The sequence below is a fragment of the Patella vulgata genome, chromosome 1 (genome assembly GCF_932274485.2).
Source record: "Patella vulgata chromosome 1, xgPatVulg1.2, whole genome shotgun sequence".
NCBI lineage: Eukaryota > Metazoa > Mollusca > Gastropoda > Patellidae > Patella > Patella vulgata.
This window is the reverse complement of record NC_065879.2, coordinates 4,271,895-4,293,552: the sequence shown is the minus strand read 5'-3', so window position 1 is coordinate 4,293,552 and position 21,658 is coordinate 4,271,895. Positions and strand designations below refer to the sequence as shown.

The window sequence follows — 21,658 nt, the reverse complement described above, 5'->3', positions numbered from 1 at the left end:
GATTTTGAAATCGTACTGACGTTTTTTTTTTGCTGTTTAGTATATATACTATAAAGAAGACGGTAAGTGAAAATGTATACGTATGTATAACATCATTGATAAATATATGATTGGTGTAATTCATTACGTATACATTTGGGACTTTTAATTTTTTTTTCTAGAGATACCAGATGAATTTATACATAAAATGGTCTAGTGATGCATAAGGGTACGGTCTCGATGAATGTTAAAGGGGGGTCGGGGGTCAGCACCTGAAATGCCGTTCGGGTTACAGACGGTGGTGCCGGTTCTGTGAGAGGCGAAGGGGTGGGGGCGTACAGTGTATACAGAGTAGAACACCTCCCACCCCGCCAAAGAAAATCTGGAAAATATGACGGCCGTAAACGCGTTTTCCTGCTATTCCAGACCGTGAGTACAACAACCTCAGTGTGGTCTAATATAGCCAAATTAAGGTGCCTGATTCGAATTCCAATCAACCAATTAAATATCAATCGTTTACAGTCCACGGAGATGGAACCGTCCGGAGAAAATTTTGAAAATTTAACTGCCGCAAACGCGTTTTCCTGCTATTCCAGCTCTTGAATACGGCAAGTTCAATGTGGTCCAATATAGCCTACCTTAGGTGACTTACCGGAACCCAAATCCCGAACAACCAATCAATCTTTGTGGGGTATGGGGGCTTCGCGCTCCCCGGGAATTAAGCAACTTCAGAGTTTCCAATCGCTTTGCATCCGAAATCCTAGATAACAAATCTTACATCAGTATATCTCAACGTTTTTAGCTACGTTCTCGTAGCTACCGGAATTCCACTCTATGGCGACCTGAATTCCAACTATCCAATCTGACTGTTGCAGCTGCATTCACAAAATTAACAATAATCGATGCCCTAAAAATTGTCGTACACAGTAGAGTATCTGCAATTTTTAGCCGTGATTATTCTTTTCTACGGCTGCAATTGATACACTATTCGACTCTTTACGCAAGTAAAATTAGGATCAGTTGCAAACTTTTCAACACATATCATCACAGTTTGCATGGAAATAGGCCTAAGTTATTATGTTACAAATAGTGGAACACTGAAATCTTAATCTTATCTTACCAAAAAGTTTTTCCGTGATTCTGGTTCGGCGGCCATTTTAAACTGAAGAGAAATTTTGCATAGCAGTTGGGTTTAATCAAATCATATAATTATACGGTAAGGTTTCACCCTTATGTCAATGGGAATCGGTTTATTATATATGTTAAGCTATGTACAGTACACTTTGGGGTCAGTGTTATTGGAAATTAAGGGAGTTAGAGGATAGTAACGTTTTTTTAGTCAGTCGAAAACAAACCTTGCTCAAAGTCAAAGGAAGGCTGGAGCAAGACGGAAGACATGGAACCATTTCTAAAAGTAGAGTGTCCCCAGACCAAATGTTTTAATTCACAGTCAATTCAATACAAATTCGTGGTATTCAATTAAAAGAAAAGTAAAATTAGTGATTTATTAGATTCCAGGCACTTTATTTTGCCAACTGGATGAAACAATAATTTTTGTTTTCGCTTTACCCGTCTAAACTAGTACTGCTAGCCTTAGCCTATCCATTTTAAAATTTGATAAATGAGGTAAAAACTAAATAGCAAAGTACAAATATATGGTTTTAGATAGCCTAGTAATTGAATTGGATCAAAATAAAAGTGTGAAAAGATGCATATCTATTAATTACAAAGTTGGGGTATAAAGTGTTATTTCTATAAAACAGAGAAGATACAAAAAATTCAACCGGTCTTGACAGCGGTCTTCTGCTAACTTACGCGTGGGCTGTTTAGGTGATTTAGTTTAGGTAATCGGGACTACAAGGCAAGCGCCGAAATAAAAGAGTAACCCCCCTTTGACCAGTCATCTATACAATTATGACGTTTAATGTAAAATAGAGACAAATAGTCAGTATAAAAAGTAAATAAATCCACCCAAAATGGGAATTGGCAGCTGTCGACACGATTAGCTTATAAGTCACAACTACTGTCTATTTCTATTTGATTCAAGCCACGGTAAGTTGTACAAGATGACGGGCTTCAGACACAGGTGATGGGCTATGGAAAGTTGCTTTCTCATTGAAACTTCAATGACAGGGTGAAACTTTTTTTATAACGGATAGTATAGTAGTTGATCTAGAAGATTTTAATGAAATGAATGTGTATATAAAGTGATTTAAATTCATTTTTTTTTTTTTTTTTTTTAAAAATACCGTTTTTTTCTAATCAATTATATATTTTCGGTGAAAGTCAGTTGTCCATTCTACACTTATTTTTTTATTATGTGATAATATCACTTTCACAATCACAGGGATGTGATAAATATACTGTTTGAATGGCATTTAGTAATTGAACACATTAAAATAAACGCAACAGTTCTATGGATAACAATTACTGTATTTCTATTAAAGCTACGTTTAAACAATGATTCTCTTGTCGTTAAGCACAATGACAAGAGAATCATTGTAATTCTTGAAACGTAGCTTTAAATATTAATAGAAATACAGTAATTGTTATCCATAGAACTGTTGCGTTTATTTTAATGTGATAAATAAATAGTCATTTGAGTCCTGACAATAATTTTTTGTTTAAAATTTTGAAACTTGAAGTACCATACTTTTTGTTATTAAATTATTTTATTCCCCCCCCCCCCCCCCATGAAATAAAATGCAAAATTTTAATAGTTGTTCTGAAACTGAAGAATAAAAAGTTCAAATTCGTGTGGCCTTTATATTGAACAAGTACTGAAGTAGTATATTAGTAGTAATAGTGATTCATGTTACTGTTAGCTAATGCCAGCTAGAACTACATACGGTATATGCAATATTATCACTGTCGTGTCTGGTTATTCATTATCAATTCTGTTGCAAACCTTTGTTATGAACATTTTAGTTCTTATAATTCACAGGGGTGTTGGATGGCCGAATGGTTAGCGTATTGTATCATAAGGTCTGTCCTTGAGTCAACAGGCATGGTTTTGATTCCCCGGTTGTACATGACAAAGAGTGGGCGTCGCCTGTCAAACCTTGTGGGTGTACTCCGGGTCCTCCCACTGCTAAAGACCCCTACATGCAAACGAATTATTGAAATAAAATTGAACCATTTGTTAGTCCCGAGTGGATGTTTGTGTCAAGTGGATGTTAATTCCCATTCCTCCTCTCTCTCTCTCTCTCTCTCTCTCTCTCATTAGAGGCTTAACTATTCTTATTTTCTTATATGATGCTGTCATAATTACGTTGACAGTCAGTCAAATGCCTCGTTTTTGCACCAGCTTGTTGACTATTTAGTCTTTTGTACATTTTCAATTTAAATTCTTCATTTATTTGTCTGAATTCCGTTTTCATTAGCCCAGTCGGAGCAGAACTAGGACGTTAAACCCAATTTCATTTCATTTTATGAGTCTAATTTAAAGAAACCACAAAAAATGGTGCTCTCCTTTGAAGCCAATTGATTTTATCTCACATAATTATTTTCAATATTATGAGGTTAGGTTAGAAATTATATTAGTGTTTATTTTTAATGAAGAATTTTGTTCTTATTCCTGTGCTGAATTATATCTTATTTAATCATACGGATGCAACATGTTCAAAATCAGTCACCAATCAGTGACCCTATTCATGTTGCTATTTGGTTAAAGTATTTGTATTAAAGTAACGATTTCCCATTTGCATTTTTCGCTAAAATATCAAATTTTTTACGGCGTAATCCATGCTGATATGTACTCAAATTATTTAAGAAAACAAAATCAAAATACTAACACTAGATAATGTCCCGGCTTGGATTCAGTCAGATTTAAAAAAGTCCTACCTACAAATTTTCGCAGACAACAAAATGGCTGCAGGCTTATTACATGTACATAGCGAAGCAGCATACATGTACATGTAGATCAATGAATTTAAATTCCACATATCTTTGTAAGTATTGAATAAAATTTAACCATGTTCGAACCGATATTCCTATTAGAGATTCATCTTTCACAATATTGTAGTTTATAAAACACAAATTTATATGGAAAACAATCACTGGGTTTATTTCACACTACATTTCAACAAGTTCCTCTTGTCGTTCTCAAGTAAGTAATGACAGTATAATAGCAAGAAATCAAATTATATACAACTAGTTAACAAAAACAATAACTCATATGAAACCATCAAAGGGCTAATATTGTAGTTTGCAATGAAATGAAAATATTTTCAAAGACATGTTTAATTGGCAAATACTGTGAAAACTAGTGATAGTAACCTACCTTATTTATTATAATCTTGTTAAACATTTTTGAAAGACTTCTATTTAATATTTTTCTTGTCTTTATTAGAAATAGAAGAAAGATATTTGCAATAACTAATATAAATTATAATTTGTTGATTTAGAATAAGATAAATATCAATTCAATACACCTCTAGCTATCTAGTATACATGTCTTTAAACATATATTCTGTAAGATAAAGAGCTGACTATTCTTGCTATAATATCTCAAAAATAGATAATGTAAAATGAAAATATTGAAAATTTCATTCAGATTACTTCATTCTGAGCCAAGTTATCACTGTAAGTAGTTTTGATATAATGTGTGCATTGTGGTAACCAGTACGGTGATTGAAATTATTGCACACGTCTGTCAAACCTTCAAAGGCTAATATCTTCGCTTGCAATAGAGTAATTTGAATGAAATTTTCAAATTATCCATTTCTTTATCTAAATCTTACATAATGTATCTTTAACATGCACGATGATACTCTTGTCTTTATCAAGCAAATCATCGTCGTGGAAACGTTGCATGTTAATAAACTAGTAATCATTATACAATAATTTCGGGCGTGATTCCCCCTTGTCAGTGATGAAGGTCGGAGGGCGTGACAAGGACAGCTGTCTAGTCGTTCGGTGTGACGAAAAACCGAGGTCCCGTGTACACATTGGCGTGCACGTAAAAGATCCCTTGGCAGTTGGAATTCGATATAAGAGTAGGCCGTAGCGCCGCTGCCCGGGCAAAATTTCCCTCATAGCACACTGTATGGCGTATGCCCGTCTTCATTAACCCAGTTGGGAGCAGAACAGTAGGACGTTAAACCCCATTCAATTTTATTTCATTTCGTTATTCCATAAAAAGTGTTAGTGTATATTAAATAGATGAATCTAATACACCTACAGCTATCCAGTATACAGTTATCAGAGATATAATCTAGTAAATGTTGGCTTACTTTTCTGATAAGGTATATTCTGAATGAATAATCTTGATAGTAATTTTACAGGAAGAGTAGTGCCTTGTCTAATCTACTATATAACCTATTTCTATATTTAACAATACTGTATAGATAGACAGGGGTGGGGTGGTGGATGGCCAAATGGTTAGTACGTATCATAAAGTCTGTCATAGAATCAACTGGCATGGTTTCAATTCCCCGGTTGTACATGACAAGGAGTAGGGTTGCCTGTCAAACCTCGTGGGTTTTCTCAGGTTCCTCTGGTTTCCTCCCACTGCTAAAGACCTCTACGTTCAAGCGAATTATTTAAATAAAATTGAACCATATGTTAGTCCCAAAATGACCTAGTTTGTGTCAGGTGGACCTTAATCCCCATCTCTCTCTCACTCTCTCTCTCTCTCTCTCTGTTGATAGACAATGACAGCTACAATAATTATTGCATGAATACCTTGATTAAGATTTAAAATGAGATTTTTTGCTGAGGTTAATTATAAATTAAATGCAGAGTGATGAGTAATTGATTGTTCGATACTTTAAAAAAAAAAGACATATGTGCACATAATAAATCAACCTAATTAAAATACCGATCTATATTTCGTTTCATTTTTTATACTTTCGATGGCCTACACTACATGAAGATCTGACAAGTTATAGTGGGAGTTCACGTCAGGGGTCAAACGAGCGGCTTTTGACCCTATGACGTCAGATATTGATTAATCAATCAACATTGACGTTTCTAGTGGTTTACCCACAGTTCTGTGCATTGAATGCCAAGAACTCGCCGAACAGACCGTTCCATTGGCTAATCCCTCACACAACCAGAACGCCGGTAATGTAACAACACTTCCAGATCCTAGTGTAGTAGGAGTAAAAGTAAAACAAAATTTTGACCTATAAAAACAAAATGAAATAGGATCTGTGTTTTAATCAGATTACTATTAAAGGAGTGTAATCTGTCTATTTTTGGATTTAGACAGGGGACATCAGCGTCATTGTTGGGAAGGAAGTAGACTACCATCAAATGCATATTCTAAACCGAACCAGAGTGATCTTTTTAATTTGAAATAAAACCAAGTTGCTTTCTATTATAATTATTTGAACAATGATATCTTAATTTTAAAGAAGCATTATGTAAAAATTAGATAAAGAGATGGCCAATCTTGCTATAACAGTTCAGTCAAATTGCTTCATTCTGAGTTGGGGGGTGGGGGGGGGTCACAGTGGCTAAGTGGGTAAGACGCTGGCTCACTATCCTGGAGGTCAGGTGTTTGATCCCTGCATTGGCCGAGAAAGTTCATCCAGATTTTCCGGCGTGGTCCCCCCTTGTCAGTGATGCAGGACGGAGGGCCTGACAAGGACAGCTGTCTAGTCATTCGGATGATACGGAAAACCGAGGTCCTGTGTACACATTGACGTGCACGTAAAAGATCCCTTGACAGTTGGAATTCGATATAAGAGTAGGTCGTAGTGCCGCTGTCTGGGCAAAATTTCCCTCATAGCACACTGTATAGCGTATGCCCGTCTTCATTAGCCCAGTATAGGAGCAGAACAGTAGGACGTTAAACCCCATTTCATTTCATTCTGAGCGTAGTTATAACCGTGTGAAGAACAGTGTAGCCTCGATTGTCTAATTAAATTACTTCATTCTGAATATTGTAGACTTGATTGTCATTGCTGCCGTTTTTACGATAATAAACGATATTAAAGATACATTATGGGAGATTTTTATAAGGAGTTAGCCATTCTTGCTATAACAGTTCAAAAATAGATGATGAAAGAAGAATATATTGAAAATTTCAGTCAAATTACTTTATTCTGAACATAGTTATCACCAGTGTAATTTTTGACTAGAAATTGGATTGAATTCCATCTTCACCGATTCTTAGTAATATGGCTGATCGTTTGATTGACAGGCGTTAACTCCACCTACATAATCTCTGCTGTCTTTTGTCTGCTGTCATCATTTTGTGCTTGTTGTGTAAATAAAGATCTAATTTATAATTTCTATGACATTTGAAGCGTAAAGAAAGACCTGCAATAGACAGATTTAGCTCTTGCATAATGTATGTTTAACTGGCAGTTGTGTTTAGGTCCGTTGAAAATCAAAACCATCTGATGATCTAGGGGGGTGATTATGGTGTTGGCATGTAAATTGTTGTGTTCTGAGCAAAGTTATGAATGTTTGAAGTTTTGACAGGATGTGGCGTAGAGTCTTGATTGTCAAGTCATCTGGGCTTGGCATGTGAATAAATGTCCAATAAATGATTTATGGGCTTGGCATGTGAATAAATGTCCAATAAATGATTGATGGGCTTGGCATGTGAATAAATATCTAATAAATGATTTATGAGCTTGGCATGTGAATAAATGTCCAATAAATGATTTATGGGCATGGCATGTGAATAAATGTCTAATAAATGATTTATATAACATTTGAGCTTGAGGCAGATTTATGTTTTACATAATGCATCTTTAATCTCAACATTGAAATATTATTTGGTAAGAATATAGGGAGGTTGGCGTTACGTCAACTGGTGTGGTTTTGATTCCCCGGTTGTATGTGACAAGGAGTAGGGTCGCCTGTCCGACCTTGTGGGTTTTCTCAGGGTCCTTCGGTTTCCTCCCACTGCTAAAGACCCCTACGCGCAAGTGAATTGTTGAATAAAATTGAACCATGTGTTAGTCCCAAAATGACCTAGTTTGTGTCGGGTAGACAGTAAACCCCATATCTCTCTCTCTCTCTCTGGTAAGAATACAACAATAGATTAAATCAAATTTGATATTTATGAGATAATATATTCGTTACATCAGATTTCATTCAGCTGTGACAATAGTCGTATCTTATATCGATTTTATAGTCATTCAACCAATAACAACTTAACACATTATTTTACATGTTGTTTCACATCAAGATATATAAGATTGGTTAATTTGTAGACACGACAGTAGGAGATAAACAGACAGAATGCTAGTGTTATTAGTATTTTGTGTTGGTCTAGGGTATGTTCATGGTGAATTGAAGGCGGATCCAAATGGGTATATTGTGTACTGTCCGTGTATGGGTGAGTAAATATTTAAATAGATTAACCAGTCCTACAAATTTAACAACATTTGTTTAATTATAGACGATAAAAAGGTAAGTGTACAATGTCCTGTACATGTATGTCAAAGCTTGTTATTATAGTACAGACATCCCACATAATAGGACTTCTACATATATTTATTGTTGAAGGTTATTTCTACAATTCTAGCCTTGAAAATAAATATTTTATTTAGTTAAACTGCTTGAAAATAAATGTTTTATTTAGTTAAACTGATGTTTTTTAAGAGTTATTTTCTAAAATTTGCAACTTACTAAAATGCAACAAATTAAGTTGACAAGGTAAATACACCTGTTGTAGTAATAGAAAAGAAAGTTTGATGAGATTTTAGAACATGTTAAAATTAAACATACATTATGCAAAATTAAACATACATTATGCAAGAGCTACGTCTACCTATTGCAGGTCTTTCTTTAGGTCTGATATGTTATCTAAATTATTAATTAGACATTAATTAACTTATCCAGGCCACAATCACCTCTCGATGGCATCGGTTTTCTCTGATATTAAATTGATTAGAACAGTTCAGCTATATTTTGATTTAAGCTAAAAATGGAGGAGCGAGACTTAGCTTCGACCAGTATGGTGGTTGAAATTATTGCACACGTCTTGTCAAACCTTCAAAAACTAATATCTTCGCTCGCAATAGAGGAATTTGAATGAAATTGTCAAATTATTCATTTTACATTATCTATTTTTGAACTTTTATAGCAAGAATGGCTAGCTCTTTATCTAAATCTTACATAATGTATCTTTAATTCATAATCCTTTCTTACATGCACTTAGTCTTAAACATGCGCCGTCATAAAACACTCTTTTATTGAGACAATCTATTTCTGTGGTATATTATTTATGAATCAGGATTAAGGTTTTTTTTCATTTAGAAAAGTTTTCTGAACCATACACTGGATAAAATTCTATGGAATATTATTAATTTTTACCACTGATAGACAGATTTAAAAAAAAGACTAGCTAGTCAAAACACCTCCCTATATGGATAGTAATTATATTCCATGGAATGGACCTTGGTTGTGGGGGGTGGATGGCCGCATGGTTGGCGCATGCGCATGGTATCATAAGTTCTGTCATTAAGTCAACTGGTGTGGTTACGATTCCCTGGTTGTACGTGACAAGGAGTAGGGTCGACTGTCTAACCTTGTGGGTTTTCTCCCGGGATCTCCGGTTTCCTCCCACTGCTAAACACCCCCTAGTACTTGCAAGCAAATTTTTGAAATAAAATTGAACCATACGTTAGTCATGAAGTGACCTAGTTTGTGTCAAGTGTATGGTGGCCCATGGTCGCAATAGCGTTTTTTGGGTTATTTTTGGTATTTCATTTAAAATAATAAAAATATTAGTACAAAAAAAAAAAAAGAAACATTTTTTTTTTCACAAAATAAAAAAAAATAATCTTTTAAAATTTAAAAAAAAAAAAATCTTTTTAAAAAATTTAAAAAAAAAAAAATCTTTTTAAAAAATTAAAAAAAAAAATCTTTTTAAAATTTAAAAAAAAAAAATCTTTTTAAAATGAAAAAAAAAAAATCTATATATATATAAAAAAAAAATAATAAAATATATTTTAAAAAAAATAAAAAAGAAATAATATTAAAAAAAAAAATTAAATGAAAAAAAAAAAAATTGAAAAAGAAAAGGTAAAAAATAATTCGCAATAGTGTCTTGAGTATCCAGACCCAGTATACAGCTATCATTAGACTAGAGCGACCAGAAACATTTTGTGGCCCATTGTTGTAGTAGTATCTCAATTATTATGTGTGGGGTCTATGAAGAACGTATAAACTCGAACGACAAGAAACGAGTCTGTAGTTATCTCACGACAACATAATTGTAGATACTTCAATTTTGATTAGCTAAGCACTAAAATAAATCTAATATTATCTATTATCCAATCAAATACTAAAATTTGAATTTTATCTTAGTAAAACAGGCCCCAGACGAAGTCCACGTAGGCTATCATGCTCTATTATGTCTTTTAAATTGATGTTGTCCGCCATCGCACTTTCGCACCTCTTACCCGTTCCTGTGGTCGTAGCGGGGGACTAGCGATGACCTCAGGGAGAGCAGGGGTTTCACAAAAACTGAAGCTAAAATCACTAACATAGATTTTAAAATCAAAGTGAAATTTTAAATTTATGCGTTTCATGAAGATCGATTGTAACTTAAAATTTAATTTTAATAGATTTTAGTTAAAATTACTTGTGCCTTGATGTGAGGTAACTATAGACTGGTTTCTTGTCGCTCGAGTCTATACCATACGTTCTTCATAGATCCCACACAGGATAATCTGAACGACAGACCCACGATGTTTGACAGGTCACCCTACTCCTTGTCACGTACAACCGGGGATTCGAAATCACGCCAGTTGACTCAATGACGGGCTTTATGATATGACAGGCTTTATGATACAGCGCGCACGTGCTTACCATTGGCGCCCCCCCCCCGGCTACTTAGTGGTAGTAGGCCTATACTTCGAGGATTAGTTTCAAAGTTGTTAACTACTTTTGAAATTCGACCTCAGGGAGACCAAGTGTTTTAAAAACATTACATAAGCCTTTTGAGGGGAGAATAGGCCTTGCGCACTAGTAGGCCGAATGGTGTCATTAAAGTCAATGACTTCAAACGTCATTATGTATGTAGGCCTAGTTCTAGTTAGACTGGATAAACTAGTCTAAATGACGCTAGGCTTCTATAGTCTATTAATTATACATTTCTATTGATATGCATATGTATAAATACATATATCCAAGTCCATAGACGTCATGGGTGGAAAAATTGTGTTTCACGTGTTGATGTCTGTTTACCTTTTTCCTTTCGGAAGGGGAGATAACTACAAACTCGTTTCTTGTCGCTCGAGTTATGCCACATAGGATAATCGAGACACTATAGCAATGGGCCACGAGGTATTTCTGGTTACTCGAGTCGAATGATAGCTGTCGTAGGCTGATTTTATACTGAGTCTGGATAATCAAGACACTATTACGACGATGGGCCACGTGCAGAATTCTTTTTTTGATTTTTTCTATTTCACTTATTTTTTTTTTTTAATTAAAATGTTATTTTTTTTATAGATTTTTTTAATCTTAAATATTTTATTAATTTTTTTTATATAGATTTTTTTTTATTTTAAAAAGATTTTTTTTTCTTAAATTTTAAAAAGATTTTTTTTTTATTTTGTAAAACAAAACAAAAAAAAATGGAGTTTTTTTTTTATTTTTATTTTTTATGATTTTAAATGAAATACAAAAAATAACCCCAAAAACGCTATTGCGACCATGGGCCACCATACAAGTGGATGTTAAGCCCCATTTCTTTCTCTGTTATTGTCCTTGATGACCTTCGACGCTCTGGAGACAAAAGTTATCATCCAATTGACCTTACATTTATACACAGAGTTTAAGGTCATGAGAAGCAGTATCCTATGGATTGTCAAGGATTTCCTATCATTACAATCAGAGCTATAGCCCTTGATTACTTTGAAAAATCTTGTGTATGCTCTAGAGACACAAGCTCTCATCCTATTTAAGAACACGAGACGAAAAAACTTATTGAGTGTCAGTATTTCTGATAATTACTGCCAGAGTTATGGCCCTTGATCACTTGTGGACGCTCTAAGAGACCAAAGTGTTAGCATGGGGCAGAACTAGATGTCAAACAGATCCTAATAATAATTACTTAATGGGTTGTTTTTCTAATTCAGGGTCCTGTTTCTTGAAATCTTAACTAAAGATAAAATCCAAATTTTGGCTAAGCGCTAAAATCAATCTAATATTATCCAATCAAATTACTAAAATTTGGATTTTATCTTAGTTGAAATTTTGTGAAACAGGCCCCAGTTTTAGTGTCTTGTATTATGCTTTTATTACCGACAAAAGAACCCTTGTGGACTGCTCTGATGTTTGCATAGCAACCTGTATTTCACTGAGTTTACAGATTTTGAATTTCAAAATTATAGGTCGATTTGGTAATCAAGCTGATCAGTTTCTTGGTTCGTTAGCTTTCGCTAAATCGTTAAACAGAACATTAGTTTTACCACCATGGATTGAATATATAAATCATCCTTCAGTAAGTACCAGTAGATAAATACACATTTTAATTTATGTAAACATATATATTACAAGAAAATTTAATATTTAAAGTTTTGAAATTTTAATTAAACGAAAAAAAATTTCACGGGACTTGTGTGGATATTACATGATCAAGTCTCTACGACAGTGGTTCTCAACTTTTTTTTGCCAATGGCACACCTTGAAACACAAGAAAACATAGCGGCACACCTGGCTAAATACATATGAAAAATATCTGAATTTCGCAAAATAAAAACATGGCAAGTCAGACGGCATACAACCGCGAGACAGAGACTAGTCATAGACACATAGACTGACTCGAACTAAATAAAGAGAAACACAGCTATGAACTAATCAGTAGACACCAGCGAATACTCAGTTGGGATCATGTGGTTTTTCGCATTTTCTTAGTGTGCCGTTCAAAATTATGTGGCACACTTAGGAAGATCTTGCGGCACACCTGTGTGCCATACACACCTGTGTGCCTCTGCACACTGGTTGAGAACCACTGCTCTACGAAGAACTATAAATTAATCTTTTGAGATATTAATTATATGTCTAAGCTTATTGTTCCAATTTATTACATGGTTTCCCCTTGTCAGTGGTGCAGGATGGAGGGCCTGACAAGGACAGTTGTCTAGTTGTTCGGATAGAACAAAAAACCAAGGTCCCGTATATACATTGGTATGCACGTAAAAGATCCTTGGCAGTTGGAATTCTATATAAGAGTAGGCCGTAGTGCCGCTGCCCTGCCAAAATTTCCCTCATAGCACACTTTTTGGCATATGCTTGTCTTATTAGCCCAGTCAGAGTTTACATTTCCAATTTTTTACTATTTCCATTGCATAAAATATCTAATTCCCTTTAATAACTTATATATTTAGTCACGGGTTCCATTCAATACGTATTTTAAAGTGGCGCCATTAAGAAAGTATCATCGTGTTATATTGATGGAAACATTCATGAAAAAATTAGCACCAATTATCTGGCCTAAAGGTGATCGAACAGGTAGGACTTGTCTTAATCTTTTAATAAATAATAATAATAATAATAATAATAATGTATACTCATGGCACAATTGTCAGCTATTCACTCAATCTGATTAAAATACAAATCTGTTTTTTGTTTCGTTTTTTTTATACTTTGGATAGCCTACATGAAGATCTGACCAGTTGTAGTGGAACAATCTAATTAAAATCAAAGCTATATTTCGTTTCGTTTTTTTATACTTTCGATGGCCTACACTACATGAAGATCTGACAAGTTGTAGTGGAAGGTGCCAGATACGAGCAAAATAACACCTTTAAATTCAAATCAAGGGTTGTCTTTTCTTTGTTTATGTTATATAGCCATAGAATACGACACAGGATGACGTGATGTGATGGGATTGTTTGTTCAACTGGAAAGAAGAATTCTTACCGAAATTCATTATTGTGTTTCAGCATTTTGTTACAGTGCTCGTCATGGAAGTTCAGACAAAGATTCCTGTAATGCCAAAGATGGAAATCCATTTGGTCCATTCTGGGATCATTTTGGAGTTGATTTTGATAAATCGGAATTGTTTGCTCCCCTTTATTACGATACTGAAAGTGCTCATGAAATCCAGCGTTGGAGAGACAAGTACGTATTGTTCATTCATGTACAGTAGAATCTGTACAAGCAGCCACTCAATGTTCACACACTCCTTAAAACTCCTTGAAAATCCTGGAAAAATGAAAATGTGATTTCCAGTACTGGAAAATCCTGGAAAAACAAGATTACTACTTGAAACTCCTGGAAAATTAACATTTGTGGTTTTGCTATGTATTTTAAGATATAAAACTGAATGTAGTTATCGAATGTTCACGAGTTTGTCGCCTTCAATGTTCTTTAAGCGTAAAAAAATACATTATGGTGTAGAATTGTATACAGTGACTCCTGGAATCCGGTAAATAACTCCTGGAAAACTCCTGGAATTTTATGTGTTTTGAGTTGTGCACACCGTGCCACTCCTATTCAGCGACATCCCCTTTTAAGCGGTCACGAGAAATTCCCTCCGTAGAAATTATATTCTTTCATATTGTTAATCAACGGTCACTCCTCTAATAAATTTAACAAAACATCGCCAATTCAGCGGCCATTGTTGAATAATACCACTTGTCGTATTTCTTAGCACCCCCCGCTAATCCCATGATTAATAGATAATTATCTACCCCCCCCCACCGATCAGGTAAACAGAACTGTGAAAATAAACCCGGGATTATCTGTTAATTAATCTTTTGTTTTATTAAATGACAAACCCTGATCATCGTTTTCCCACGTAACGAAACAAATTCCCTTGAGTGGCTGGTTAATACAGATTCTAGTGTAGTAAATAATTACTGAATTTGAAGAGGGATAAATGGAATGCTGATGTCTAGGCAAAATTTCCCTCACAGAATTGGGCATGGCATATGCGATCTTCCTTAGCCCGTTTGGTGCAGAAATATTAAACCCCATTTCATTTCAGTTTCCTGTGAGGGGGATTGGATGGCCGAATGGTTAGCGCGTGCACGTTTTATCATAAGGTCTGTCATTGAGTCAACTGGTGTGGTTTCGAATCCCTGTTGTATGTGAAAAGGAGTAGGGTCGCCTGTCCAACCCCGTGGGTTTTCTCCAGGTCCTCCGGTTTCCTCCCACTGCTAAAGACCCCTATGCGCAAGAGAATTATTGAAATAAAATTGACCTAGTTTGTGTCCGAGGAGGTTAAACTCTCTCTCTCTCTCTTCAGTGTGAGGAAATACAGAGAAAGTGACAATGTGCTCAGTTCCATGTCCAAGATAGACCGTGGATCCAAAGCACAATTCTATATACCTGTAGTACATGTAGGTAGTTTGACGATAGACTGTAAAACAAAAATCTTGGGCTATATTTTTGCAGGCATTCATGTAAATTGGTCTAATATAATTCAATATGTTTCAGGTATACACCAGATAAATATTTAGTTCTAGCCTTTGTGGGGCCACCTGCTTCCTTTCCTGTCAAAAAACATCATTTATATATACAGAAATACCTAGAATGGTCAGATAACATTAATCAAAAAGCGGAAAAATTTATAGAGAAAAATATAGAACATCCATTTGTAGGAATTCATCTTAGAACGGGAATGGATTTTGTAAGTATATATTATTGAAATATTTTTATGCTTTAACTCTGATTGTTTTAACATACATTATGCTATGTTACATACATTAACTTGTCTAGACCATAATCAACTCTCGATGACATTGCTAGTTTGCGATATTTAGCGGATTGGAATACATTTTGTGAAGGATGAATAATCTTAAAAATGGATAATCAAGACTTTGTTTTTTATCGTACCGAATTTAGTAATGATGATCAAGGCTAGCCTAAAATTCAAAAGCTAATACCTTGGTTCAGAGTGGAGCAATTTGACTGAATTTTTCAGCATATTCCATTTACGTTATCTATTTTTTAACTATTATAACGAGAACTGTCCATAATGCCCCTTTGATGACCCATCTTTCAGAAACGTGCATGTGAACATATAGACCAAACACCAACCATGTTTGCTGCTGCTCAATGTATAGGTTATCGACAAGAATTTGGTAAAACTACAGAAGAGATGTGTTACCCTTCACCACAGACAGTTACAAAAGATGTGAAAGAATGGGTGAAAAAGATAAAAGCTAAAACCGTGTTTATAGCCACTGATAACAACGACTTTATAGATACCATGTCTAAAACAATAAAAAAAGTAAGTTCTTTTAGGTACCCCAGAAGATCTAAATGAAAGATGCAGTTAAGAACGTTTTTGGTGGCTTGAGTAAGTGATAGATGTAGCATATCATTTTTAGAAGCCCAGAAGAAACAGGCACCCAACCAAACCAATTGAAATTTGGACGTATGTTGGTGTTACCTGGGGGATTGGATGGCTGATTGGTTAGCATGTGTGCGCGCTGTATCATAATGTCTGTCATTGAGTCAACTGGCATGGTTTCGATTCCCCGGTTGTACATAACAAGGAGTGGGGTTGCCTGTCCAACCTCATGGGTTTTCTCTGGGTCCTCCGGTTTCCTCCCACTGCTAAAGACCCCTACGCACCGTACGTAACTAACGTACGAAAATTAAATGGTAGCTGGCTTTTTTTTCGCACGTATACAGTGAATGGCCATTTTGCTCAGTAATCCCAGCCAAAATTTGGCTATTTTTTTAAAATTGCGTTAAAGTTTTAAATTTTTGTTTAGAACTGAAATAAATTAACTTTTAGTCAATCCCCACGCTAAAAACATTAACAGAATTGATTGTGTATATCTGAAATAGACACGACCGAAGCACAAAATAGTGCCAATATGCCGACGTCAAATCTAGAGTTGTAGATGTTATTTTTGTGAAAAATCATTGGAAGAAGCGATAAGACGTTCTGTACGGATTATACAGTCCTAAAGGCTGCAAGAAGGCTATTGTTTACAATGTAACATTATGTCTTGTAATGTTGATAATGATCATAATGATGGTGTTTACAATTGTTTGTTGATGTGACCTCATGACCTGTGACGTTTAGATAACGTCATATGGATATCATGGCTATTCACTGTGTCAGAGTCACTTCTCTGCAGGTAGGGTGAGTCTGTCGTTCAGATTGCCCTACGCACAAGCGAATTATTAAAATAAAATTGAACATTCTGTTAGTCCCGAAATGACCTGGTTTGTGTTGAGTGGACGTTAAACCCCTTTCCTCTCTCTCTCTCTGTTGTTGCCTCGTACTTGCTTTGTCCACAATTGTTTTGGGCTACTGTAAAGGCCAAAGTAATCATTTGATTGACTTCTAAAATATGTTTTGTTTATTTTAGTGCCGTCTTGCAAGAAGTCAATCAAATTTTATTTATTTCCGAAAATTACTTATTCATTGGTTGTTGCCCTTGTGTTTAAGAAAAATTGTTAACATATTTTTTAAGAAAAGTTTGTTATATCATGTTTTGTTTTTGTAGGTGAAGTTTATCCGTCAACCGTCACCATCAAGTCCACATGTAGATTTAGCAATTTTACAGAAATCAGATCATTTTATAGGGAATTGTATATCTACTTTCACAGCTATCGTTAAACGATTCCGTGATATTGAGAAAAAAAACTCATCATTTTGGGCTTTTAAAAGTAAAGAGTCGAAACAAAAAGATGAACTCTAATATATATGCAATAATTAATTTTGTTTTGTTGGTTTTATTTTTCATTACATTTGTTTTCTTTATATTTTTTAAAACCCATTTTAATTTAATCATATTCTATGCTCAAGAATTCTATCCTCGATTGCCAAGACATTTCTTATTCTTAAAATAGTTTGAAGTACCACACCCTTGTTGGAAACTTATATAATATCATAGCAGTTTGATATAATCTTTGAATTGCATTTAGCGATTAACATAATATAAAACAACACAGTTATATGGATAACAATCACTATATTTAATACACACAGAATTTCGACAAGAATTCACTGGTCGTTATTTTTGTATGCTTGATAACGACCAGTGAAATCTTGTTGAAACGCTGTGTGTATTTAATTAGTGATTGTTATCCATAGAACTGTGTTGTGTTATATCATAGCAGTTCTTCCATTTATATAGCACAATATTTTAAACTGCCCTTCGAATTTGTAATACTCAAGGCATGATTGAATATGTATATTGAAAGGCTATGTTTATAATCAGCATTATTACAAACTAAACCTATGCAGATTGAATATGTGCATCATTCATAATACAAATATTTAGAGCGATTAAACATACATTATGCAAGCGCTAAATCTGCCTATTGCAGGTCTTTCTTTAGGCCAGAAATGTTATCTAAATTATTAATTAGACATCAATTAACTTATCCAGGCCATAATCAACTCAAATGCCATTTAAAAATTTAAATAGTCTCGAATATACCAGTGCCCTTTTTTAAATAAAAAAGATAATAAGCTGAAGTAAGTGTATGTGGATTGGCCATAATAACAGTATATTAGAAATTTGAACTCTAAAGTTTAAACACTCTTAGATGCTGGTACTAATAGATATATAGGTATATTATAACATTATGTAATTGAACTAGAATATACAGGTCACAGTTCTATGGAATACAATAACTGCTTATTACTGAGCGACGTTTCGACTAGGCTTCTCTAGTCATTATCGAGTAATGATTAAATATGAAAATAAAACAAGACAATATATACATGTAAACAAAAATACGATATTGTCTTGTTATATTTTCCTGCTCTAGTCATTATCAAACAATGATGAAATACGACAATATAACAAGGCAATATATAAATGTACACAACAATACTTAGTTAATGCTGAATAAACAGAATTGTGACACCAGTTCAATTACTAAATGCCATTGAAATAAGATGAATAGGTAATATATTAGTGTTAAATGTCTTTGTTCCATGTGGTGATGAAATCATTCCAGGTGCTAATTATAATATAGTTTACTTGTATATCGTTTTCATCCTCATCAGTAATCAACATTTATATTTATATTCTACAAGTGTTAATCTTTTAATTGATAAATATTAATAAAATTCTTAGATAGATAGATTTTATTACATAAAAGATCCTTTTCGGGCAGCATGTAAATTATACATTACGGTATGCATGATACATACATGAAGAAAAATAGATGAAAAATACATTATAAAGTGGATGAAAAATACATAAAAATGTTTATTGAAAAATATATACAAAGTGGATGAAAGTTACATAAAAGTGGATGAAATGTACATTTATATACATTGAGGGAGTATGTACAAAATATAAACCAAAGTTAAAATAAGGCTAACAACTTTGATTAAATTTTTAACTTGAGTCTGAGAATGCTTTGTGATCTCAGGGCCTGAATAACAGATGAACCTTGAGGTGTAGAATAACAGCTGAATGATTGAAAATGATCCTTGACAGCTAGAATAAATGATCCTCGATGTGTGTTGGTTTTAAGAGTTTGTTTTAATAAATTGAGGAAAAAAATGTCAATCTGTCTCTTTTCATTTTATGTGTGACAGTAAGACTTTATAATGTATTACTAGAATGATATTTAAAATGGATTTGATATATTGATTTTTGAAAATTACCAGGTATTTATTGTCCTATTTATTCCATATGTTACATACTATTATATCTATATACAATGTTTTATAATAGATTAATTTGAACATATTATAATGTCAACCTGATGGTGTAATCAAAATCAATAAATTTTAACAATTTACACTTGCGAGAGATAAAAATGGGGGTTTAACGTCCACTTAACATAAACTAGACAAGGACAGCTGTCTAGTCCTTCGAATGAGACAAAAAACCGAGGTCCCATGTATATATTGGAATGCACGTAAAAGATCCCCTGGCAGTTGGAATTCGATATAATAAGAGTAGGCTATAGTGCCACTGCCCGGGCAAAATTTCCCTCATAGTACACTGTATGGCGTATGCCCGTCTTTATTAGCCCAGTATAGGAGCAGAACAGTAGGACGTTAAACCCCATTTCATTTCATTTCATTTTGGGACTAACATATTGTTCAATTTATTTCATTAATTTGCTTGGCGTAGGGGTCATGAGAGGAAACCGGAAAACCTGACGAAAAGCCACAAGGTTGGACAGACAACCCTACTCCTTGTCACGTACAAGCAGAGAATCGAAACCACACCAGTTGACTCAATGACAGGCCTTATAATGTAATGCGCACGTGTTAACCATCCGGCCACCAAACCCCCGTAATAAAACCCTTAAGATATTAATATTGCTATTGCTAAAAATTAAAAAAAATCATGAGCTATTGTCTATTTTTTGGGGGATAGACAAGGAGTAGGGGCACCTGTCCAACCTCGTGTATTTTCTCTGGGTCTCCAGTTTCCTCCCATGCTATAGACCCCTACGCGCAAGCAAATTATTGAAATTAAACTGAACCATATGGTAGTTCCAAAACAACCTAGTTTGTGTCAGTGGAGTTAGAACCCCATCTCTCTCTCTCTCTCACTCTTTCTCTGTCTATTGTCTATTTTATTTATTTTGACTATATGTGAGAATCTCGTGACTAGAGAAATTCCTAAATGTAACGGAATTCATTTAAAAACACTGGTCGTTGAAAGTTGAATTTCTAGGAATATTTGTCTAAATATGGTTCAATGCCATTCAGTATTCATAAAGATCTCATGAATTGAAAATTTGTCAACAATTGGCATCCTTAGCAGCGGAAATATCGTCTAAATAGACATAAAATAAATTGGTCAAAATGGCCTCAAATTTGGTTGAAATTATGTAAATATAAATAACTGGATCTGTATTAAATAACATATATTTAAATGGTTATTTTGCTTTTATATGGATGTTACAACCCATTTATGCCGGTTTTGACTAACAGTGATTGTTGCTTTGATCACATTTTTGGGCCATTTTGGTTTACGGCAGTTTCATCGATTAGCAATATTTCGATCCCTGCTTTGGCAGAGAAATTTCATCTGGATTTTCCGAGGTGGTTTCCCCCTTGTCAGTGGTGCAGGACGAAGGGTCTGACGAGAACAGCTGTCTAGTCGTTCGGATGGCACGAAAAACCGAGGTCCCGTGTACACATTGGCATGTAAAAAATCCCCTGGCAGTTGGAATTCGATATAAGAGTAGGCTGTGGCGCCGCTGTCCAGGCAAAATTCCCTCATAGCACACTGTATGGCGTATGCCCGTCTTCATTTACATATAACCATGTATCATATTAATTTTAGTTTTACCAGGAGGGTTTAATGTTGGTTAGATGATGTTAAGTTTCATAGTATTCATACCACTTTAAATTCTCATTTTATACTATGTATTAACAACGCTCATGTGTGGGGTGATCATTTGTAGAAAAATATTTTCATTAAAATAAAGTATTTTTTTAAACTGATTATTGTACTTCATTAAAAATCTACTTGTTCTATGGCAGTGTTGGAGTATATTGTCAGCACCATCATGCATCGATTTTACACCAAGTCAAGGGGAAACCACGTCGGAAAATCCCGATGAACTTTCTCGGCCAATGCAGGGATTGAACATGTGTCCTCCAGACTAACGAGCCAGCACCTTACGCACTTAGCCACCATGGCTCCCGGTCTGCCCATGCACAGTTGGATGAAGAGTACTAGTGGAAAGGAAGTTGTCCAGACAAAACGTCCCTTCATAGAACACTTCATGGCATTAGCACGGTCGGTTCGTCTGGGATATCACCCCTCGGTAAACCTCCCACGAACGAATCTGGTCCTGTAGAAGG

The 21,658-nt window shown here is 34.6% G+C and overlaps 1 protein-coding gene across 1 annotated transcript; it reads left to right on the top strand.

Moving 5' to 3' along the window:
• Positions 1-1,874: 1,874 nt before the first annotated feature.
• Positions 1,875-21,295, top strand: LOC126808497 (GDP-fucose protein O-fucosyltransferase 1). Its single transcript, XM_050533257.2, has 8 exons — positions 1,875-2,031; positions 8,154-8,278; positions 12,288-12,397; positions 13,284-13,407; positions 13,842-14,019; positions 15,340-15,532; positions 15,908-16,135; positions 17,370-21,295. The coding sequence occupies exons 2-8, from the start codon at positions 8,182-8,184 to the stop codon at positions 17,562-17,564; spliced, it is 1,125 nt and encodes a 374-aa protein (XP_050389214.1). The 5' UTR covers positions 1,875-2,031; positions 8,154-8,181; the 3' UTR covers positions 17,565-21,295.
• The last annotated feature ends 363 nt before the right edge of the window (positions 21,296-21,658 follow it).